Genomic DNA, 20,481 nt, shown 5'->3' on the forward strand with positions numbered 1-20,481 from the left:
CTTTGGGTGCCTATTAGGAGAGGTGTTAGTGTTAGAAGAATATTGAGTCATATAAAACATTAAAAATTCATGTGGGAAGAGAAGACATGATAGACTAGGGAACTCAAGACATTTAGAAAATACAGGTTTATACAAAGAATTTTAGGAAAAGAATTTTGTTTTCTTGAGTCTCTTGATAAATAGCAGATTGAGCTGATTTATAAATTGGAAAATTCCTTTTATTTAGAAGAAATCTGATTCAATAAATGGTTAATTTGCTCTTCAGTCAATTAAGGTTAATTTTTTTTTTTTTGCAATTTGAGACTAGTTAGTTCAAGAACCTGTATGTGGGGGGTTCATTAATGGGCACATCACCAGGTCATGTCTGTGATTAGTTTGCATGCTGCTGAGTTCAGTGAGCATTCAGTTTACTATGGCAACCAGCCGACAATCAGCTCGAGCTTCCCAGCCGCTTCCTGTAGAAGTTGGTGTGCCACTGATAGAAGAGCACTTTGTCCAAATCTGTTAAAGCCGGTTCTGCATTGAAAAGATGAGTTGCTATGAACATGTTCTCAAGTATTAATCTTGATGGTGAAGATCTGGAAAAAGGTAGCACAGATTTCTTTTTAACCATTTTTTGTATTCAGAAGATAAACCTTGCTCACCTAAAGTAGTAAAGCCAGTTTTGGATGTTATAACTTGCTCAGTTGAAAACCTTTTATTATGTTGGGGTTTTTTTAATCAAAAAAGTACTTAATGTTCTTTTAAGTGGAATGTCATTTAGCTGATTTTTTGAAGCAAGTTTTGGGGGGAAGAGACTAAGCACAATTAAAATGTGATATTGACTCATTAGGCGCAACTAGAGTTCGGTACCAGGCGGCTTGTGCTAAATTATATTCAGCGTCGTGAGCCTGAACGGCATCGCTAAACCGCTCTCCATTGTCTGATTCCACACGCAGCTAAGAGTAGCCCTCGGAAACCTCGCGGCCGGCCTCGCAGCGGCTCCGACCGGACCCCGCTCCTCCCAGACCCGCCCGCCTTCCCCCCGCTCAGTAAACCAGAGACCAGACCTGGGGATAAGATCAAGAAGAAAGACTCTAAAAGCTTAGAAAAGAAGCGAGGAAGACCTCCCACCTTCCCTGGAGTAAAAATCAAAATCACGCATGGAAAGGACATTGCCGAGTTACCGAAGGGCAGCAAAGACGACAGCCTGAAAAAGCTCAAACGGACCCCGTCCGCCACGTTTCAGCAAGCCACCAAGATCAAAAAGTTAAGAGCCGGCAAGCTCTCCCCGCTCAAGTCCAAGTTTAAGGCGGGGAAGCTGCAGATCGGAAGGAAGGGGGTGCAGATCGTCCGGCGGCGCGGGAGGCCGCCCTCCGCCGAGAGGGTCAAGGCCCCGGCCGGCCTCCTCCTCAACTCGCACCTGGACAAGCCCCAGAAGGTGCGCAGGGACGCGGACGCGGCCCCGGCCCTGGCCAAGGAAGACAAGGCAGTGGTCAGACAGAGCCCGCGGCGGGTGAAGCCCGTCAGGATCATCCCTTCCTCCAAAAGGACGGACGCCACCATCGCCAAGCAGCTCCTGCAGCGGGCGAAGAAGGGGGCGCAGAAGAAGATCGAGAAGGAGGCGGCCCAGCTGCAGGGCCGGAAGGTGAAGACGCAGGTCAAGAACATCCGGCAGTTCATCATGCCCGTGGTCAGCGCCATCTCCTCGCGGATCATCAAAACCCCCCGCCGCTTCATCGAGGACGAGGACTACGACCCGCCCATCAAGATCGCGCGCCTGGAGCCCGCGCCCAGCAGCCGCTTCGGCGCCGCCTCCTGCGGGTCCTCCGAGAAGTCGAGCGCCGCCTCGCAGCACTCCTCGCAGCTGTCCTCCGACTCATCGCGCTCCAGCAGCCCCAGCGTGGACACCTCCACCGACTCCCAGGCCTCCGAGGAGATCCAGGGGCTCCCCGAGGAGCAGAGCGACGCCCCCGAAGCGCACGCCCCGCTGCCCGTTGCCCCGTCCCCGGAAAGCGACCGGAACGACCGGAGAGGCAGGAGGTACTCGGTGTCCGAGAGGAGTTTTGGGTCAAGCTCAAGGACGACGACAACGAAGAAGCTGCCCAGCGCGCCCCCGCCGCCGGCCTCCGCCTCGCCGCCCCCGCCGCTGCTGTCGCCGCCGCCGCCCCTGCAGCCGGCCGCCGGCCTCTCGGACCCCACGCCCTGGCTGCTGCCCCCCACCATCCCGCTGGCGTCGCCCTTCCTGCCCGCGCCCGCCGCGCCCATGCCGGGCAAGCGCAAGTCCATCCTGCGGGAGCCCACGTTCCGCTGGACGTCGCTGAAGCACTCGCGCGCCGAGCCGCAGTTCTTCTCCTCCGCCAAGTACGCCAAGGAGGGGCTCATCCGCAAGCCGGTCTTCGACAACTTCCGGCCGCCGCCGCTCACGCCCGAGGACGTGGGCTTCGCCTCGGGCTTCGCGGCGCCGGGCGCGGCCGCGCGGCTCTTCTCGCCGCTGCACGCGGGGCCCCGGTTCGACGTGCACAAGAGGAGCCCGCTGCTGCGGGCGCCGCGCTTCACGCCCAGCGAGGCGCACTCCCGCATCTTCGAGTCCGTCACCCTGCCCGGCGGCCGGGCCCCCGCGGCCGCGCCCGGCGCGTCCAGCCGCAAGAGGAAGAGGAGGGTGTTCAGCCCGCTGCGCGCCGAGCCCCGGTCGCCCTCGCACTCCATGAGGACGCGCAGCGGCCGGCTGAGCGCCGCCGAGCTGTCGCCGCTCACGCCGCCGCCCTCCGTGGCCTCCTCCCTGAGCCTCTCCGTGAGCCCTCACGCCGCCAGTGCCTTAAACCCCGCCTTCACCTTCCCCGCGCACCCGCTGGCCCCCGGGGAGGCCGCCGAGAAGACCCCGAGGCCGCGGAAGCCGCCCGGCGCCCCCGCGGAGCCCTTCGCCGCCGGCAGCCCGACGCCGCTCTTCCCCTGGTTCACCCCCGGCGCGCAGCCCGACCGGGGCCGGACCAGGGACCGGGCCCCCGAGGAGCCGGCCCGGGAGCGGGACGCCGACAAGAGCGCGGAGAAGGACAAGAGCCGAGAGCGGGACCGCGAGCGGGAGAAGGAGAACAAGCGGGAGTCCCGCAAAGAGAAGCGGAAGAAGGGGTCCGAGCCCCAGGGCAGCTCCGCCTTGTACCCCGCGGGCAGGGTTTCCAAAGAGAAGGTGGGCGCGGAGGAGGGGGCCGCGCCGTCCTCTGCCAAGAAGGTCACGGGCCGGAAGAAGCCTTCGTCCCTCGATTCTGGGCCCGAGGTGGCTGCCGTGACCCTTGGGGACACAACCGCTGTCAAAACCAAAATACTGATCAAGAAAGGGCGCGGGAGCCTGGACAAGGCCGCCCTGGACCTCGGCCCCGCCGCCGCGCTGGACAAGGAGAAGGCGCCCTGCCCGCCCGCGCCCGCGCCCGGCGTGAAGCATGCGGCGTCCTCCATCGGCTCCATGCTGGCGCAGGCGGACAAGCTCCCCATGACCGACAAGAGGGTCGCCAGCCTCCTCAAAAAGGCCAAGGCCCAGCTCTGCAAGATCGAGAAGAGCAAGAGTCTTAAACAAACCGACCAGCCCAGAGCACAGGTACTCTTTTCCGTGTTGCCTGGTGACCTCCGTCGTGTCCAGCCCTGCTGGGAGCGAGCTTCAGGCTGAGGGGCCCGGTCTGCCCAGTCGCGGGAGCCAGGGAAGGGGTGACATCTGCAGTGACCCCGTAAGGACAGGCGGGGCTCTGATAGGTAGACAGCGATGGGGAGGGCGTTGCAAGGAGAGGAGCAGGGGAGGTAGGGGCACACTGGAGGGGCGGTGGGTAGCGAGGCTGTACAGGCAGGAGAGCGGTGAGCTGAGGCCCGCAGGTAGGTTGGGGCCACGGGACAGAGAATGCGAGTTTGTACTTCATGGATTTGGTGGATTAGAACCTGTGGCAGTTTCAAAGGTGCTTTTCTGTAGTCACGTTGTTTCACTGTTGTTTACGGTAGAAAACAGGATGGGGAGGAGGCTCATCCTCTAAGGCAGTGGTTCTCAACCTTCCTGATGCCACCACCCTTTAATACAGCTCCTCATGTTGTAGTGACCCCCAATTTCATTGTTACAAATTGAACATAATTAAAGCATAGTGATTAATCACAAAAACAATATGTAATTATATATGTGTTTTCCGATGGTCTTAGGCGACCCCTGTGAAAGGGTCGTTCAAACCCCCCCCCCCCCAAGGGGTCGCAACCCACAGGTTGAGAACCACTGCTCTAAGGGGTGCGGTGCTTAGAGCAATAAGTAAATACATGAATAGAGGGTGTGTGAAGAATACACCTGAGAAGCCTTTGGCCTTAGGCTGTGGGACAGAAAAGCTGTCGAATTGAGTTTACTAAGATGAAGACAAACATATTTTTACAAAGAACAGCATTGGGGGTTTTTTTGTGTGTGTGTTTTTTTTTTCTTTTTACACAGTAAACTAGGCACTGGTCTTTTCTGAGAAAGCATACCGATCTTTAGGTTCTTTTTAAAAATTGTCATGTAGTAGATGCATATTTATGCCAACATCTCAACTTAGGTTGCAGTGAACACAGACCTAGGTTTTTAATGTTACTCAACCTGGGGCATATTCTACGAATTCTGCCAGTTGAGAGTTCAAGCAGGGACTTCCTTTGACACCGTTGTGGGTGTTTTTTGGTTAGCCTCTGAGTGGCAAGAGCAGTGGCTCTTTAAGATGGGAGACATTTCGATGTGGAGTCTTTTATACTTCATTCATAGGTTATTCCTCCTACATCCCTATTGATCAGGGAAATACAGGAAATTGTGGTTAGGCTGAACTTCTTGATAATATACCGGCAACTTGAATTTTGAGGAGAATATTCAAGAAGTAGTATAATTGGGAATAGGAACTTAGTTGATTTCTGTCTTTTTCCTGCCAATGTTAGGATGCAGAGGTAGTTGATTCCTGCAAATTGATATGGCTTATCAGCTGGAAATAACTAGAGTGAGTCCAGAGTATAATAAGTTAGCCCAAAATATCTTGGCTTCATTTAGTTATATTGTCAACATGTGTGGTTGTTTTGGCTCACCTCCTATTTAGGGTCAAGAAAGTGATTCATCAGAGACGTCTGTGCGAGGACCCCGCATTAAACACGTCTGCAGAAGAGCTGCCGTTGCCCTTGGCCGGAAACGCGCTGTGTTTCCTGACGACATGCCCACCCTGAGTGCCTTACCGTGGGAAGAACGAGAAAAGATCTTGTCTTCCATGGGGAATGATGGTAGGTCCAGATGTCAGCCTTGAAGTCCTAGCACCCAGGTGATCTGCTGCTGATCATTCTTGGGGTGCCTTGTAGGCTGGCAATAGCATCATGTATTCGTCTGGATCCTCTAAAAACAGATGGCAAGGGGTGGGGTTCAATGAACAAGGATTCTATGAGGAACTGCCTGTGAGGCACAATGGGGGGGGAGCCAGGGAAGGCTGGGGGAGCTGTCAGTCAATGAAGGAGGGAGGGAATCTTAGGGCACAACCTTCCTAGACGGCCATGCAGTGTAAAAAGCTTTGGCAAGACAGTCCTTGAGCAGAAGCTCACCACTAGAGGAATGTGTCTCAGGAACAGGTCTGTCTGAGCATTCCTACCATGCTCACTGCCTGGGAGGCCTCCCGTGGTGAGGGACTCGGTGCCATGGATTTCAGGGCTCAGCAGCTGGGGCCCGGGGTCAGTCATGTGTTTGGGGGTTAGTGAGGCTCATTCTCATGGTCCCTTATAGCTCTTAGATGATGGGTAACTGCTCATTAAAATGTAGAGGTGTAGGCAGTCCTCTGAAGCAGTCAGTTCATTTTCTTGAACTTCGGGTTAGACTATGTTTTGTTTTCAGTATTTGGATTTCTGCTTTTTTTAAGCTACATGTTTATAGGCATTTAATAACATTTAAATCATTATTTAAACAGGCTTTGAGTTCTGCATATGATGCTTTTTAATGTATTCCATTTCACTTTTGGAGTCCCAGTGAAAACAAAGTTTGAATGTATCTAATGATATAAATTGATTTTGAAGGTCTCCACCTCTGCTCCCAAGAAGGAATCAGATCCTCTCTCAGAACTAACGATGCGTTTCTTTAACAGACAAGTCCTCAATCGCTGGCTCAGAAGATGCCGAACCTCTGGCTCCGCCCATCAAACCAATCAAACCCGTCACCAGAAACAAGGCGCCCCAGGAGCCCCCTGTGAAGAAGGGCCGGCGCTCCAGGCGGTGTGGGCAGTGTCCCGGCTGCCAGGTGCCGGAGGACTGCGGTGTCTGTACTAACTGCTTGGACAAGCCCAAGTTCGGTGGCCGCAACATAAAGAAGCAATGCTGCAAGTGAGTGGGCTCTGCTCGCAGGGTCGGCCTCCCCTCCGGGAAGGGGTTTGCTTGTGCTCGATTCATTGCAAAGATGAATCCAAAAACTGAACGTGGTTGTACTCAGTTCTTGGGTTTCAAGGTTAGGTGCACAGTTGGATTGGGCAGTGTGGCTAGGTGTGAGTTGTGCTTTATTTTTTTAAAAATATATATATTTTTATTGATTTCAGAAAGGAAGGAAAAGGGAGAGAGCTAGAAACATCAACGATGAGAGAGAATCATTGATCGGCTGCCTACTGCACGCCACACACTGGGGATCAAGCCCGCAACCTGGGCATGTGCTCTGACCGGAATGGAACCTGGGACCCTTCAACCCGCAGACGGACGCTCTATTCACTGAGCCACACCGGCCAGGCCGAGCTGTGCTTTAAATAAGAAGCTCTGGGGCAGGCTGACGAGTAGAATGCTCTGCAGCGCTGGGAGCTGTGCTGGCCATTAGCCCCATTGGCTGTGGAGCGACTGAAATGTGAATGACCGAGGAACTACATTTTTTATCAAATTTTATTTTAATTAATTTACATAGCCACGTGTGCTTCAGGGCTACCATCTCAGCGCAGCTCGAGGGGCTTTCTACTTGAAAACTGACAAATTTAGGCATATTTATCAGGTTAACCAAAATTCCCTGTATCTTTCTGGCTTTCGGGAAGTGTTCGTGCTATCTGCCCATGTCTCTCTGCTGTCTCTCGGGGCAGTTTCACGCCTGTGGGATTTGTGATATGGACGTTGTGATGATCTTTTCTCCCTTTCTCGGTCAGTCTGTGGGTGCACGTTCACCCTCTGGGCAGTTGGTCTAAAGTGGATCAGAAGAGTTGCACAGACAGACTTTTTGGGAATTGAGCATCTCAAAGTACGTGGAATCAGGAGTAGCTTTTATCAGTAGACATTTTCTGAATGAATAACGTGGAAGTGACTTCTGTAAAACCGATGGGAGGCAGTTTCCAGGAGACGGCGGGTAGTTCTGTGCTTTGGTTTAGTCAGTCTGGCTGTAAGCAGGAGTCTTGTCTCCGCCTCATTCATGTAAAGGAGCGAGAATTCACAGGTCAGCAAAAGGTAAAATTACACCAAATTTTGGGGGTGAAATGGACTGTTACATTTTATACTTCAGATTAAGTTTGAATTTCATTAAATTGAGGGGTAGAATGTGTGTGTGTGTGTGTGTGTGTATGAAAAATAATAAAAGGGTAATATGCTAATTAGATCAGACAGCCTTCCGGACAAAGCCAGGGCTGTGAGGGAAGCCTGGATCCTGGGTGCCAGAGGGAAGCTGGTGCTGGCAGCCAGGGGAAGGAAGACCTACTCTTGCATGAATTTAGTGCATTGGGCTTCTAGTGTGTGTGTGTGTGTGTGTGTGTGTGTGTGTGTGTGTACACACACATATATCAAAGCCCTGATATAGACCTGATATAGCATTGTGGTGGCAGAGAGGACTTGCTGGATAACTTTACTCCATTTTGTAATCAGGTTATTCTAAATGAATATTAATCTCATAAGGCAGTGGTTCTCAACCTTCTAGCCCTTTAAATACAGTTCCTCATGTTGTGACCCAACCATAAAATTATTTTCGTTGCTACTTCATAACTGTAATGTTGCTACTGTTATGAATCGTCATGTAAATATCTGATAGGCAGGGTGGTCTTAGGAGACCCCTGTGAAAGGGTCATTCGACCGCCAAAGGGGTCGCGACCCACAGGTTGAGAACCGCTGTCATAAGGGAACAGAACTGATTTGCATATAAGAAATATCAACGGATGGTTTTGTACTAGCTTTTAAGAAATTTGAGTCTCATTTAAAACATAATTTGGTATTTGCTCCTTTTAGGACTTAAAGATAGGCCCCGTCACTGATTGAAGGTGTCGAAGGCTCCGGTTTCATCTGTGTAATGAGCCATCCTTTTTTCAGCTCTCAGATGGGCCCCGGATAAAGATTCCCTGGTTCTTGCAGACAAATTAACACTTGTCCGAGTTGCTTCTCTTCTAAGCGCCACTCACTTTATGATCCCCTTGTTCTCCTAGGATGAGAAAGTGTCAGAATCTACAGTGGATGCCTTCCAAAGCCTATCTTCAGAAGCAAGCAAAAGGTGATCTCAAGAGCTCTTCCCCAGCATGCTTCTTGCTTTAATGCCATATAGTTGTGCACATCTAGTGTAAAGGGAAGACTGGTTTGGTTTCTTTTTAAGTACTACTATTAAAAAAATATGTGTGTGTATATATATAATTGATTTCAGAGAGGAAAGGAGAGGGAGAGAGAGACAGAAATATCAGTGATGAGAGAGAATCATGGATCGGCTGCCTCCTGCACACCCCACACTGGGGATTGAACTAAGATCTTCTGGTTCATAGGTTGGTGCTCAACCACTGAGCCACACCAGTCGGGTTAAGTACAGAGAGTCGAGGTTGTTGAAGCCGGGTGATGAATACTTGGGAGTTCATTTTGCTGTCCCTTTACCTTGGAGTTTGTTTGAAATTTTCCGTTAAAAAAAAAAGGCATTTTTAAAATTCATATAAAGATTACAATTTCTTCCATTTCCTAGAGCAATGAAAGTATAGCTATTTTACCTGACCAGCTTAACTTTCTTGAGCCTCTTCAGTGTTAACATTAGCTGCGGGAAATTGAGAATAAGATTGTTACATTCCTATACTTCTATTTTAAATAAAAATTTTCTTATAGAATAATCATGTTTTTCCCCTAGCTGTGAAAAAGAAAGAGAAAAAGTCCAAGACCAGTGAAAAGAAAGAGAGCAGTAAAGAGAACAGTGTTGTGAAGGGCGTAGTGGACGCCAATCAGAAGCCCCCCCCATCAGCACGCGAGGACCCTGTCCCCAAGAAGAGCAGCAGTGAGCCTCCCCCGCGGAAGCACGGAGATGAGAAGAGCGAGGACGGGCCCGCCTCTGCTCCGGGGCCTGAGCCCAAACAAGCTACCACTCCAGCCTCCAGGAAGTCCAGCAAGCAGGCCTCCCAGCCAGCGCCAGCACCCCCCCCACCGCCACCCAGCACAGCGCCACCCAGGAAAGACGCCCCCAAGGCAGCTCCTAGCGAGCCCAAGAAGAAGCAGCCCCCACCGCCGGACTCAGGTGAGTGAGGCCGGCAGGGAGCCGCCGAGCCAGAAGGACTAACAAAAAGCACCGATGTCTTAAACAGCATTTGGAAACCTGCAAAACCTGAAATAGATATGTGTACATCTTCAGTGTAAGAAAATTAGCTTTAACCATTGCATAGTAATAAAGAAGTAGAAGCCAAAAAACAATTAAGTTGGAGATACTGTCTTAATTTCCTCTGCAATGCCTAGAGCAGGGGTCCTCAAACTACGGCCCGCCCATTTATCCGGCCCGCCGGGTGTTTTTGCCGCCGCTGCCTGTCCTGCTTAGCAGCCGACGCGTCCCGGGCCCGCAGTGCGCATGTGTGGAATGTCTGAGGGACAGTGAACTGGCCCCTGTTTAAAAAGTTTGAGGACGTCTGGCCTAGAGTTTAAGTCATTTTCTTTTTTCCAATAGCCTCTTCTTCCAGGCCAGTCAGTCCTAAAGTAGTCATTGCTCTTTAACATTAACTGTGAGTGCAGTAGCCTCTGACTGCGATTTACTTTGAATTTTTTAGGTCCAGAGCAAAGCAAGCAGAAAAAAGTGGCTCCTCGCCCAAGTATTCCTGTAAAACAAAAACCAAAAGAAAAGGTGAGAGCTGTGTTTCTTTGCCATTTCTCAGGGGTATGCTCTGTTCTTTAGGAAAAGAGCCTTATTCTTGACGTAATTCAGTGGATGAAACCGCGTTTTTGCTTCTTCGTAGGTGGCAGTGGAATTTAGGCTTTAGCTCAACCTTTTTTTTGTCTCTTTCCCCTTGTTTTCTGTTCCTTGTGACCCTACAAGTGAATGCTATAGGCTGCTTAGTGGAATAGTGTTTTGCCATCCTTCAGCAGTATCTGTCTGTAGCCACCATCCTTCCCTGTGTGCGCTGTTTTTACGATGTGGATGGAGGTCTTTAAGAATCTTCTGGTTCTTCCCATGCCATCACAATGGTACACATGTTTGTTATGTCTGATGCTCAAAAGAGCATCCATGATGCCAAGAAGGGAGGCAAACGCTAGGTTTTTTGTTTTTATTTTTTTTAAATATTTTTTATTGATTTCAGAGAGGAAGGGAGAGGGAGAGAGAGATAGAAACATCAATGATGAGAGAGAATCATCCTGCACGCCCCCCACTGGGGACTGAGCCTGGAACCCAGGCATGTGCCCCTGTCCAGAATCGAACCTGGGACCCTCCGTCCGCAGGCCGACGCTCTATCCACCGAGCCAAACCCGCCAGGGCCAAATGCTAGGTTTTTATTAGGCCACGCTCCAGAGTCATCGTCCGGTTTCTGCCTGTGATGATGAAGCATGATTCCACTGGCAAATTTGAAATCATCGATGATCACAGAGCTGGGAAAATTGCTGTGAACCTCATGGGCAAGTTGAACAAATGTGGAGTGATCAGCCCAAATTTGATGTATAACTGGGAGATCCAGAAAAATTGCAGAATAACCCGCTCCTCTCCCATAAGTTTGGTTTCATTGTGCTGACCACTTCATCTGGCATCATGGACCACAGAGAAGCAAGATGAAAACACACAGGAGAAAAAATACTGGGATTCTCTTTCTGGGAATGTAATTACGTACCTGCAAATAAAATGCCTTAATGAAAAAGAAATTTTGAAAAGTACTTTACTATTTCTATAGGATACTTGTGTTGGAAACGTTTTCCCTTCTATTAATTAGACTTGTCATTTGCATTATTTTCTATTGCAAAGTGAAGGCAAGCCCTGTCCGCCGTGGCTTACTTGATTGAGCGTGGGCCTGTGCACAAAAGGTTGCAGGCTCCGTCCCTGGTGTGGGGCATGCAGGAGGCAGCCAACCGATGTTTCGCTCTCATATCGATGTTTCTCTCCCATCCTCTCTCTCTAAAAATCAATTTTAAAAAATATTTTTTAAAAAGTGAGTGTGGTTTTGTTTTTATTTGTTTTCTATCCCTGTAGGAAAAACCACCTCCCGTCAGCAAGCAGGAGAGCGCAGGCACTTTGAACATCCTCAGCGCTCTCTCCAATGGCAGCAGCTCTAAGCAGAAGGTCCCAGCAGATGGAGTCCACAGGATCAGAGTGGACTTCAAGGTAAAAGTGTTGAGTGACCACATACTTATATCGAGTCATGGACTTTATATTTTTAAAATAGTTTTTTTATGTTTCATTTACAGTTGACTTTGAATATTATGTTAGCTTCAGGTGTACGACCATGTGATTAGACATTTCTGTAACTTAGGAAGTGATCACCCTGATTAATCTAGTATCCATCTGGCACCATATAGTTATTACAGTATTATTCCTGTGTCAATTCTGTAACTACCAATTTGTGCTTCTTAATCCCTTCACTTTTTTTACTAATCCCCCCAGTCCCCTTCTCCTCTGGCAACCATCAAAATATTCTCTGCATCTATGAGTCTGTTTCTGTTTTGTTTGTTTATTTTGTTCTTTAGACTCCACATACAAGTGAAAGCATCTGGTATTTGGCTCTGTCTGACTTATTTCACTCAGCACAGTACCCTCTAGGTCCATCCATGTTGTTGTAATTGGCAAGATTTCATTCTGTTTTATGGTTGAGTCATGTTTCATTGTGTAAATTCACCACTTCTTCTTCATCCATTTGTCTGTTGATGGGCACTTAAGTTGCTTCCACACTCTGGCTATTGTAAATAATGCCACAGTGAACATACGGATGGATGTCTTTTTGATTGAATGTTTTGGGTTTCTTCAGAAAAATACCCAGAATAGGAATTGCTGAATCCTTTGTCTCTTGTTAAAATCTTTGTTTGAAAGTCTCTTTTGTCTGGTATAAGTATTGCTACCACAGCTTTTTTTGTTTGCTTCATTTTCATGAAATATCTTTTTTCATTTCTTTATTTTCTCTGTGTCTTTCCATTTGACATGAGTCTCGCGTTGACAGCATATGTAAGGGTCTTGTTTTATTATCCATTCAGCTTCCCTATGTCTTTTGATTGGAGCATTTAAGTCCTTTGTATTTAAAGTAATTGTTGCCGAAACCGGTTTGGCTCAGTGGATAGAGCGTCGGCCTGCGGACTGAGAGGTCCCAGGTTCGATTCCGGTCAAGGGCATGTACCTGGGTTGCGGGCATATCCCCAGTAGGAGATGTGCAGGAGGCAGCTGATCGATGATTCTCTCTCATCGATGTTTCTAACTCTCTATCTCTCTCCCTTCCTCTCTATAAAAAATCAATAAAATATATTTTAAAAAATAAAAAAAATAAATAAATAAAGTAATTGTTGATAGATACATAGTTCTTGCCATTTTATTATTCAAACTTTGATCTTTTTCTTCTTTTTCTTAAAGAAGACCTTTAACATTTCCTGTAATACTCATTGGTGGTGATGAATTCCTTTAGCTTTTTCTTTTCTGGAAAGCTCTTTGTCTGTCCTTCGATTCTGCTTTGCTGTATAGAGTAATCTTGGTTGTGGAGTTCTTGCTTTTTATCACTTTGAATGTTTCTTATCATTCCCTTCTGACCTGCAAAGTTTCTGTTGAGAAATCAGCTGACAGTCGTTTGGGCGCTTTCTTGTAGGTAACTAACTGCTTTTCTCATGCTGCTTTTAAGATTCTGTCTTTGTCTTTAACCTTTGTCATTGTAATTATGATGTGTCTTGGTGTGGGCCTCCTTGGGTTAAACTAATTTGAGACTCTGTGCTTCTGGGACTTGTATGTCTGTTTCCTTCACTAGGTTAGGAAATTTTTCTGTCAATTTTTTCTTTTTTATTGTTACAGTGTTACAGATGGCCCCCAATTTCTCTCATTTTTTCCAAATAGCTTTTCAATTCCTTATTCTCTCTCTTCTCCTTCTGGCACCTCTGTGATGCGACTGTTGACTCACTTGAAGTTGTCCTAGAGCAGTGGTTCTCAATCTTCCTAATGCCGCGACCCTTTAACACAGTTCCTCATGTTGTGGTGACCCCAACCATAAAATTATTTTCGTTGCTACTTCATAACTGTAATTTTGCTACTCTGATGAATCATAATGTAAATATCTGATATGCAGGATGTATTTTTATTGTTACAAATTGAACATAATTAAAGCATAGTGATTAATCACCAAAACAATATGTAATTATATATATATGTGTTTTCTGATGGTCTTAGGCGACCCCTGTGAAAGGGTCGTTCGACCCCCAAAGGGGTCACGACCCACAGGTTAAGAACCGCTGTCCTAGAGGCTCCTTACACTATCCTCATTTGGGGGATTTTTTTTTTTTTTTTTTATTTTGCTGTTCTGGTTGGGTGTTTTCTGCTTCCTTATATTCCAAATCTATGTTTTGATGCTTTGCTTTATCTATTATTGATTTCCTATAATGTATTCTTCATTTCAGTTGGTGTATCCTACATTTCTGACTGTGGTATTTTTTTTCTATTTTCTGTCTCATTCATGTTTACTATCTCTTTGTTTCTCACTGAGTTCCTCTACTCTTCCCCTAAGTTCATTGAGCATCCTTATAGCCAGTGTTTTGAACTCTGCATCTGGTAGATTCCTTGTCTCCATTTTATTAATTTATTTTCCTGGAGTTTTCTGTTCTTTCACTTGGGACATGCTGCTTTGTCTCCTCGTTTGGCAGCCTCCCGTGTGTGTGGATGAGGTAGAGCTGCTGTGTCTCCTGGTCTTGGTAGAACAGCCTAGTGTGGTAGGTGTCTCGGTGGTGCAGCCTCCCTGGGCACCAGGGCAAGGCACTCTGCTGTGCCCCTGTGTGGGCTGTGTTTGCCCCTGTTGTAGTGGAGCCTTGATGGCTATTGGTACATCAGTGGGAGGTAGGTGCCCCCAGGCTGATTGGTAGGCTGCGGAGACCACAGCGGAGGAGCTGCTGTGCAGTTGCCGACCCCATGGAACAGGACTCCCTTCTGCGGGGCTCTGGTGCCTGCCCAGCCTACCCCTGAATGTGCTGGTGGTTGGGTGCTTCCGTGTGGTCTGAGGTTGTCCACTGGATGTGCTGGTGTTGTGGTCTCCTGGGAGGTGCTGACCAAGGTCAGCTGCTGCCTCTACCCTGCCTGGAGCCATCCAGCATGAGCAACAAGATGATCTGCTGATGGCTGCTACTTGTGCCTGGCGTGGAGATGCCTGGGAGAAGGCTGAGCTGTAAACTGAGTTCAGCTGCTGCTATTGCTGAGGTTGGGGCTGCTTAGCAGCAAGTACGGGGCCTGCTGAGGCCAGATGCTGCTTGTTTGGGGTTTGGGGGACCCTTTGAGAGATTTTAGGAAAGTCTGCAGCATGAGCAAGGGCAGGCCGCTGGTATGGAAAAGCCCTGGACTCGTCTTGGCGTGCCTGCAAGTGGGATGGGCAAGGGTCTCGGAATCACTGGGGCAGGCAAACTGGTTAGCCAAGTTGATGGAGAGTCAGATATGGTACCGCCTGCACCTGCAGTGGGGGACTCCGCACAGCTGGAGCTCAGAGGGAAATGAGTCTGTGTGCAGGCCCTTTAAGAAGAACACCTGGGTCTCCAGCCGCCTGGGGCTCACTCATCCACAGTCCTCACTGGTCTTTACAGCCAGAAGTTACGGGACTCCTCTTCCCAGCCCTGGAACCCTGGGCTGGGCACCCAGTGTGGGGCTGGGCCTCCCCTGGCCGCCGAGATGCCCTTCCGATTTGTAACCACCATACATGGCCATGGGACCTTGATCAGAAGCCAGTGTTCCTGACTCAGTCAAGATAACGATGATACCAGAGGGGTTGAACGCAAGGAAATTCAGCACACAGTGGGGAAACGAATAAGAACCACCACCAGCAGATAGTTCACGTGCTGTGAGAGCTTTGGCCCGTTTGTGAGTGAGAAAGTCCATTCACACGAGAATAGCGTCTGAGGAAATTGTTCTTTCCCCTGGGAATTATCGAAGGGTGATGATAGCTTGGATCAGTAAAACCAACGGGAATGCAGTCCCAGCGTTACTTTGCATTATTGTTAGCGTGAGTTAAACCCATACAGAGGTGACTGTTTTAACAGTTTGCATCTGATAGTAAAGTTTTTTAAAGCAGCAGTTGTTTTTGAACTCATTATAGGAGGTATGCTTGACATTCTTGTAGCATTCTCATTTTCCCGTTTCTAACCTTATTTTCAGCCCAAAGTTGTGTCGTTGTAAAACGTGGCTAAATGGTTGCTCTCTCTCCGCAGGAGGACTGTGAAGCCGAGGCCGTGTGGGAGATGGGCGGCTTGGGCATCCTGACCTCGCTCCCCATCACGCCCAGGGTGGTGTGCTTCCTCTGTGCCAGCAGCGGGCACGTGGAGGTGAGCGGCTGCTGCTTGAGCCTGGCGTGTAAGGTAGCAGGTGTAATGTCGATTAGTTTTCTTTGATGAAAATATCATCGCACTGGAGGCCCAGAGCACGGAACTGTGCTTGGGTGGGGTCCCTAGGCCTAACCTGGGATCAGGGCCATCTGCTGCCCACTTGCCAGTCCCCAGCCCCGCCCCACCGCCGCCCACCCAGTTCCCTGGAGTTCCCCATTCGCCCTGATTGGAGCCTGCAGGCCAGGGGTAGGGACCACGAGGTCTGCCTTCCGCCTGCTCGCCAGTCCCTCGTCCTGCCCCGCCACCACCCACCCCGGTACCCCATGGTTTCCCCGTTGCCGTCCAGTGATCGGAGCCTGCAGGCTGGGGGAGGGACCAAGAGGTGGTCAGTTTACTTCATGGTGGCTGGTCAGTCAGTCGTTCTGGTTGTTATGCCATTATGGTCGCTGGCCTTTTATTAGATAGGATTCTGTTTTATTGATAGGCAGCAGGTACTACCCCCTGTTTAACCCAGTTAATGAGCCCAGTTAATTACTGGTTTGGCTCAGTAATAGAGCGTCGGCCTGCAGACCTTATCCCGGGTTCGGTTCTGGTCAAGGGCGTGTACCTCGGTTGCAGGCTCCTCCCTGGCCCAGGGCCCTGGCTGGGGCCGTGCAGGAGGCAATAGATCGCTGTGTTTTCTACCACATCAATGTTTCTGGCTTTCCCTCTCCCGCTCTCTAAAACTTTATAAAAAATTCTCGGGTGAAGATTAAAAAATAAACCAGTTAATGAAATGCTAGTATTTTTGAAGTGTTTTAGAGATTTTAGGAAGGAATCTGCTTCATAGAGAGTAACAAAGATATTGAGTGAGAAAAGTTTACTGTTGACTGGAGGCCTGGTTTTTCTGCTAGATGCTTAAACATGGAGAAAAATAATACAGCGTTCCTCGAGAAAAGAGATGCTTTTGAGGGTGATTTTATATTGAATATCCAAACCCCCTTGTCTCTAAAGAGCTCTTTAACAATGAGTAACAAAAGGAATAACACCCGCTAGAAATAGGCTTAAGGACGGGAGTATATAATGCATGAAATGAGAAATAAAAACTGTGGGCGGAGGCGCTGAGCCTTCTGATGGGAATGAAAGCATGATATAAAGGGGGAACTGCATGATATAAAAAGGATCCTGTGGAAATGGGCACTCTCTTTGGTGGAAAGCTGAATTAGTTACAGCCTTTCTCTTGAGGGCTGTTTGGAAGTATGTATGTACTTAATTTTAAATGGGTATACCCTCTAACCCAGCAGTTGTGCTCTAGGCATTTATCTCAAGAATGTAGCTGGATAAATTGGCAAATATGTAAATGTATGCACACACACACACATATATATGTATGCTAATTAGACCAGGAGACCTTCCGGAGACCTTTCGGACATCCTTCCAGACAAAGCCATGGTGGCGGGGCTGAGGCAGAGGCGGTTAGGGGCGATCAGTCCGGCAGGCAGAGTGGTTAGGGGCGATCAGTCCGGCAGGCAGAGTGGTTAGGGGCGATCAGTCCGGCAGGCAGAGTGGTTAGGGGTGATCAGGCAGGCAGGCGAGTGGTTAGGAGCCAGTGGTCCTGGATTGTAAGAGGGATGTCCGACTGCAGGATCAGGCCTAAACTGGCAGTCGGACATCCCCCAAGGGGTCTCCAATTGGAGAGGGTGCAGGCTGGGTTAAGGTAACCCCCACCCTCTGTGCACAAATTTTGTGCACCGGGCCACTAGTACATATGTAAAACAAACCTTTCTATATGTAGATACATAATAAATAGAAGGGTTTCCTTCAGTATTGTTTATGCTAGGGCTGCTTTAGATGTCATTGAAACCAAGAACATTCAGTCTGCAAGTCCCCAGGGGCACTGTACCTCTTTTTTTATTACCTAATCAAATGCTTTGTATTCACACATATGCTACCCACAGGAATTACTTAAGCACTGGGACTTAAACTTCTGTGATAAAACATGTTTTTTTCAGAGTGTAGTTGCTCTAATTTAAATTGCACGGTTGCGCGCAGCAATCCCACAGAATTCCTAAAGCCGGAACTGGAGGATGGATGGCGCACGGCCTCATTGCCTCCGACAATATAGCCAGTGCCTGACGGCGTCTCCCACCATGCACGTTGTAAAAAATGTTTATGTTGACATGATTTCAGATTTTCAGAAATGTCACAAGGGTAGTACAAAGAACCCTCATCTCCCCTTCACCTGGAGTCCCCAGATGTTAATAGTTTCCATTTCCTTTCTTCTTTTCTCTGTGTATTTTTTACACAAATATTTCTTATATTTTACAAAATAAATAAAATATACATCCATTTTTATATAAGTAGACATATTTTTCCTAAAAAATTGAGAGCAAGTTCCAGACATGTGCCATTTTACCTCTAAATATTATAATTACCAAAATCAGGAAATAAGGCCTGGCTGGTGTCTTATGAACCAAGAGCTCACAGTTCAGTTCCTGGCCAGGGATCATGCTCGGGTTGGGGGCTCAATTCACAGCCGATCAATGATTCTCTCTCGTCATTGATGTTTCTGTCTCTCTCTCTTTCTCCCTTCCTTTTTGAAATCAATAAAAATATTTTTTTAAAAAACAGGAAGTAACATTGGTACATTATTATTATCTAACCCAGCCATGGGCAAACTACGGCCCGCGGGCCGGATCCGGCCCGTTTGAAATGAATCAAACTAAAAAAAAAAGACCGTACCCTTTTATGTAATGATGTTTACTTTGAATTTATATTAGTTCACACAAACACTCCATCCATGCTTTTGTTCCGGCCTCCGGTCCAGTTTAAGAACCCATTGTGGCCCTCGAGTCAAAAAGTTGGCCCACCCCTGATAATCTATGGACCTTATTTAGGTTTTACCAGTTGTCCCAATAATTATTTTAGGCAAAGAAAATTCTGGGGCCGGCAAGACGCAGTGGTTGAGCATCGACCTATGAACCAGGACGTCACAGTTCGATTCCTGGTCAGGGCATATGCCTGGGTTGTGGGCTCAATCCCTGGTGTGGGGTTTGCAGGAGGCAGCCGATCCATGATTCTCTCTTATCATGGATGTTTCTCTCTCTCTCACCCTCTTCCTTTCTCTCTGAAATCAATAAAATCAATAAAAAAATATTTTTAAAAAAAGAAAATTCTGGGTCACCCTCATTGGAATTTTTAAAAATATCGATATGAAAATAATTTATTTCTAGAATTAGACACGGAAAGGATAAGCCAGAACCTACAACTGTTTAGAATATTGTAGAAAATCTTTAACACCATCCCTATAGCTCTTTGTTTATAGCTATCTTGTGTCACTTAGCACATCATATGAAGTCTTGAATTGTATTTATTTTGTTACTTTATAATTTTATTACTCCCACATTAGTTCCCTGAATCTCCTGCAATGCCCTGTATGTGCTGTTGAAAAATATACTGATTGCTTAATGACTATATGCTGAATAAAATATAGAGAGCACTATACTCCTAACTCCCAAAGGATGTGTGTAGGATTTGGCTGATATATCTGCATGCTATTCTATAACTTTTCTCTCCATCTTTCCCCAGTTTGTGTATTGCCAAGTCTGCTGTGAGCCCTTCCATAGGTTTTGTTTAGAGGAGAACGAGCGCCCCCTGGAGGACCAGCTGGAAAACTGGTGTTGCCGTCGCTGCAAGTTCTGTCACGTGTGTGGAAGGCAGCATCAAGCCACAAAGGTACACGGCTAAGCAATAGAACTGCCTGGAGGATTGCTCTCTGTCTCCATTCCTGCCTTTTCCTTTAGGATTTTGCATCTATTTTTTTCTCTTGGCTTAGTCTGTTTTGACTATTTGATTGGGTAAAATCAGTTGCCTATTTTTGTGTTTTAATTTTGGGGATATTGCACAAGACGTGGCATTGGATAAAATCCCCCAAATAAGGCAAGTCTACCCGATAAGGTTATTCACCGCTGAGTGCCTTTGGCAGGAAGTAAATTCATGGGCTTTAATGGGGAGTAATAATTTATGAGGAAACTTGCCTAAAGATGAAATGAGGTAGGCAGGGACAGGTGTTTAGTGACAGTGAGGTGACGCCCATCCTCTTGCCTTGGTGTTTTTCTTACAGCAGCTGCTGGAATGTAATAAGTGCCGAAACAGCTATCACCCTGAGTGCCTAGGACCTAACTACCCCACCAAACCTACAAAGAAAAAGAAAGTTTGGGTGAGTGCGCACTGTGTGCTGTTCCAGAGAGGATCGTCGTGCACCTGTGGGCTTGGGTGACTTACAATAGGAATGTCCTTGCTTGAGGATGTCAGTGTAACAATTATTTTGGCCTCGTTATTAGAAAAAGCCATCCCAGTAGAGAAGTCACCTCTAGGAGCTACTAAAGATAAGAAATTCTACTGCATTTCTTTCCTTCCTTTCCAGATCTGCACCAAGTGTGTGCGCTGCAAGAGCTGCGGATCGACCACCCCAGGCAAAGGCTGGGACGCACAGTGGTCCCACGACTTCTCACTGTGCCACGACTGTGCCAAACTCTTTGCTAAAGGTACCTCCCAGAAGAGTTTTGTCGGATTTTGGATGTTGTTCTTGATGTTTTGGAGGCGAATTGAACACTCACGTGGCATAAGATAAATGTCTTACACGTCTTTTCAAGGTTTCCCTTTAGGCACATTTACTAAGTTTCTGGTCTTTCTTTTACACAGAGAATTATAGCAGCGAGGCATGTTTTATTAGGTCATGGGAAGAATTAAGTAGTTGTAATTTTTTTTATGGAAGTTAACTAAACACAAAGAAATTCTCTGAGCCATTATTTCCCAAAGTGAGGTACATAGATATTTGATTGTTTCAGAAATGAT

General features: G+C 47.8%; 1 protein-coding gene across 1 annotated transcript in view; it reads left to right on the top strand.

Moving 5' to 3' along the window:
- Window positions 1-20,481, top strand: part of KMT2A (lysine methyltransferase 2A) — a gene marked incomplete at its 5' end in the record, with an annotated part of 94,728 nt that overhangs the window by 34,305 nt on the left and 39,942 nt on the right. The window contains 11 exons of the mRNA XM_081098550.1: window positions 939-3,571; window positions 5,058-5,235; window positions 6,081-6,315; window positions 8,367-8,431; window positions 9,044-9,424; window positions 9,945-10,018; window positions 11,351-11,482; window positions 15,532-15,645; window positions 19,213-19,359; window positions 19,748-19,843; window positions 20,051-20,171. Coding sequence (XP_080954676.1) covers window positions 939-3,571; window positions 5,058-5,235; window positions 6,081-6,315; window positions 8,367-8,431; window positions 9,044-9,424; window positions 9,945-10,018; window positions 11,351-11,482; window positions 15,532-15,645; window positions 19,213-19,359; window positions 19,748-19,843; window positions 20,051-20,171 — 4,176 coding nt within the window. The remainder of the gene's footprint in view (window positions 1-938; window positions 3,572-5,057; window positions 5,236-6,080; window positions 6,316-8,366; window positions 8,432-9,043; window positions 9,425-9,944; window positions 10,019-11,350; window positions 11,483-15,531; window positions 15,646-19,212; window positions 19,360-19,747; window positions 19,844-20,050; window positions 20,172-20,481) is intronic.

The sequence above is a fragment of the Myotis nattereri genome (assembly GCF_964212035.1).
Source record: "Myotis nattereri genome assembly, chromosome: 9".
NCBI lineage: Eukaryota > Metazoa > Chordata > Mammalia > Chiroptera > Vespertilionidae > Myotis > Myotis nattereri.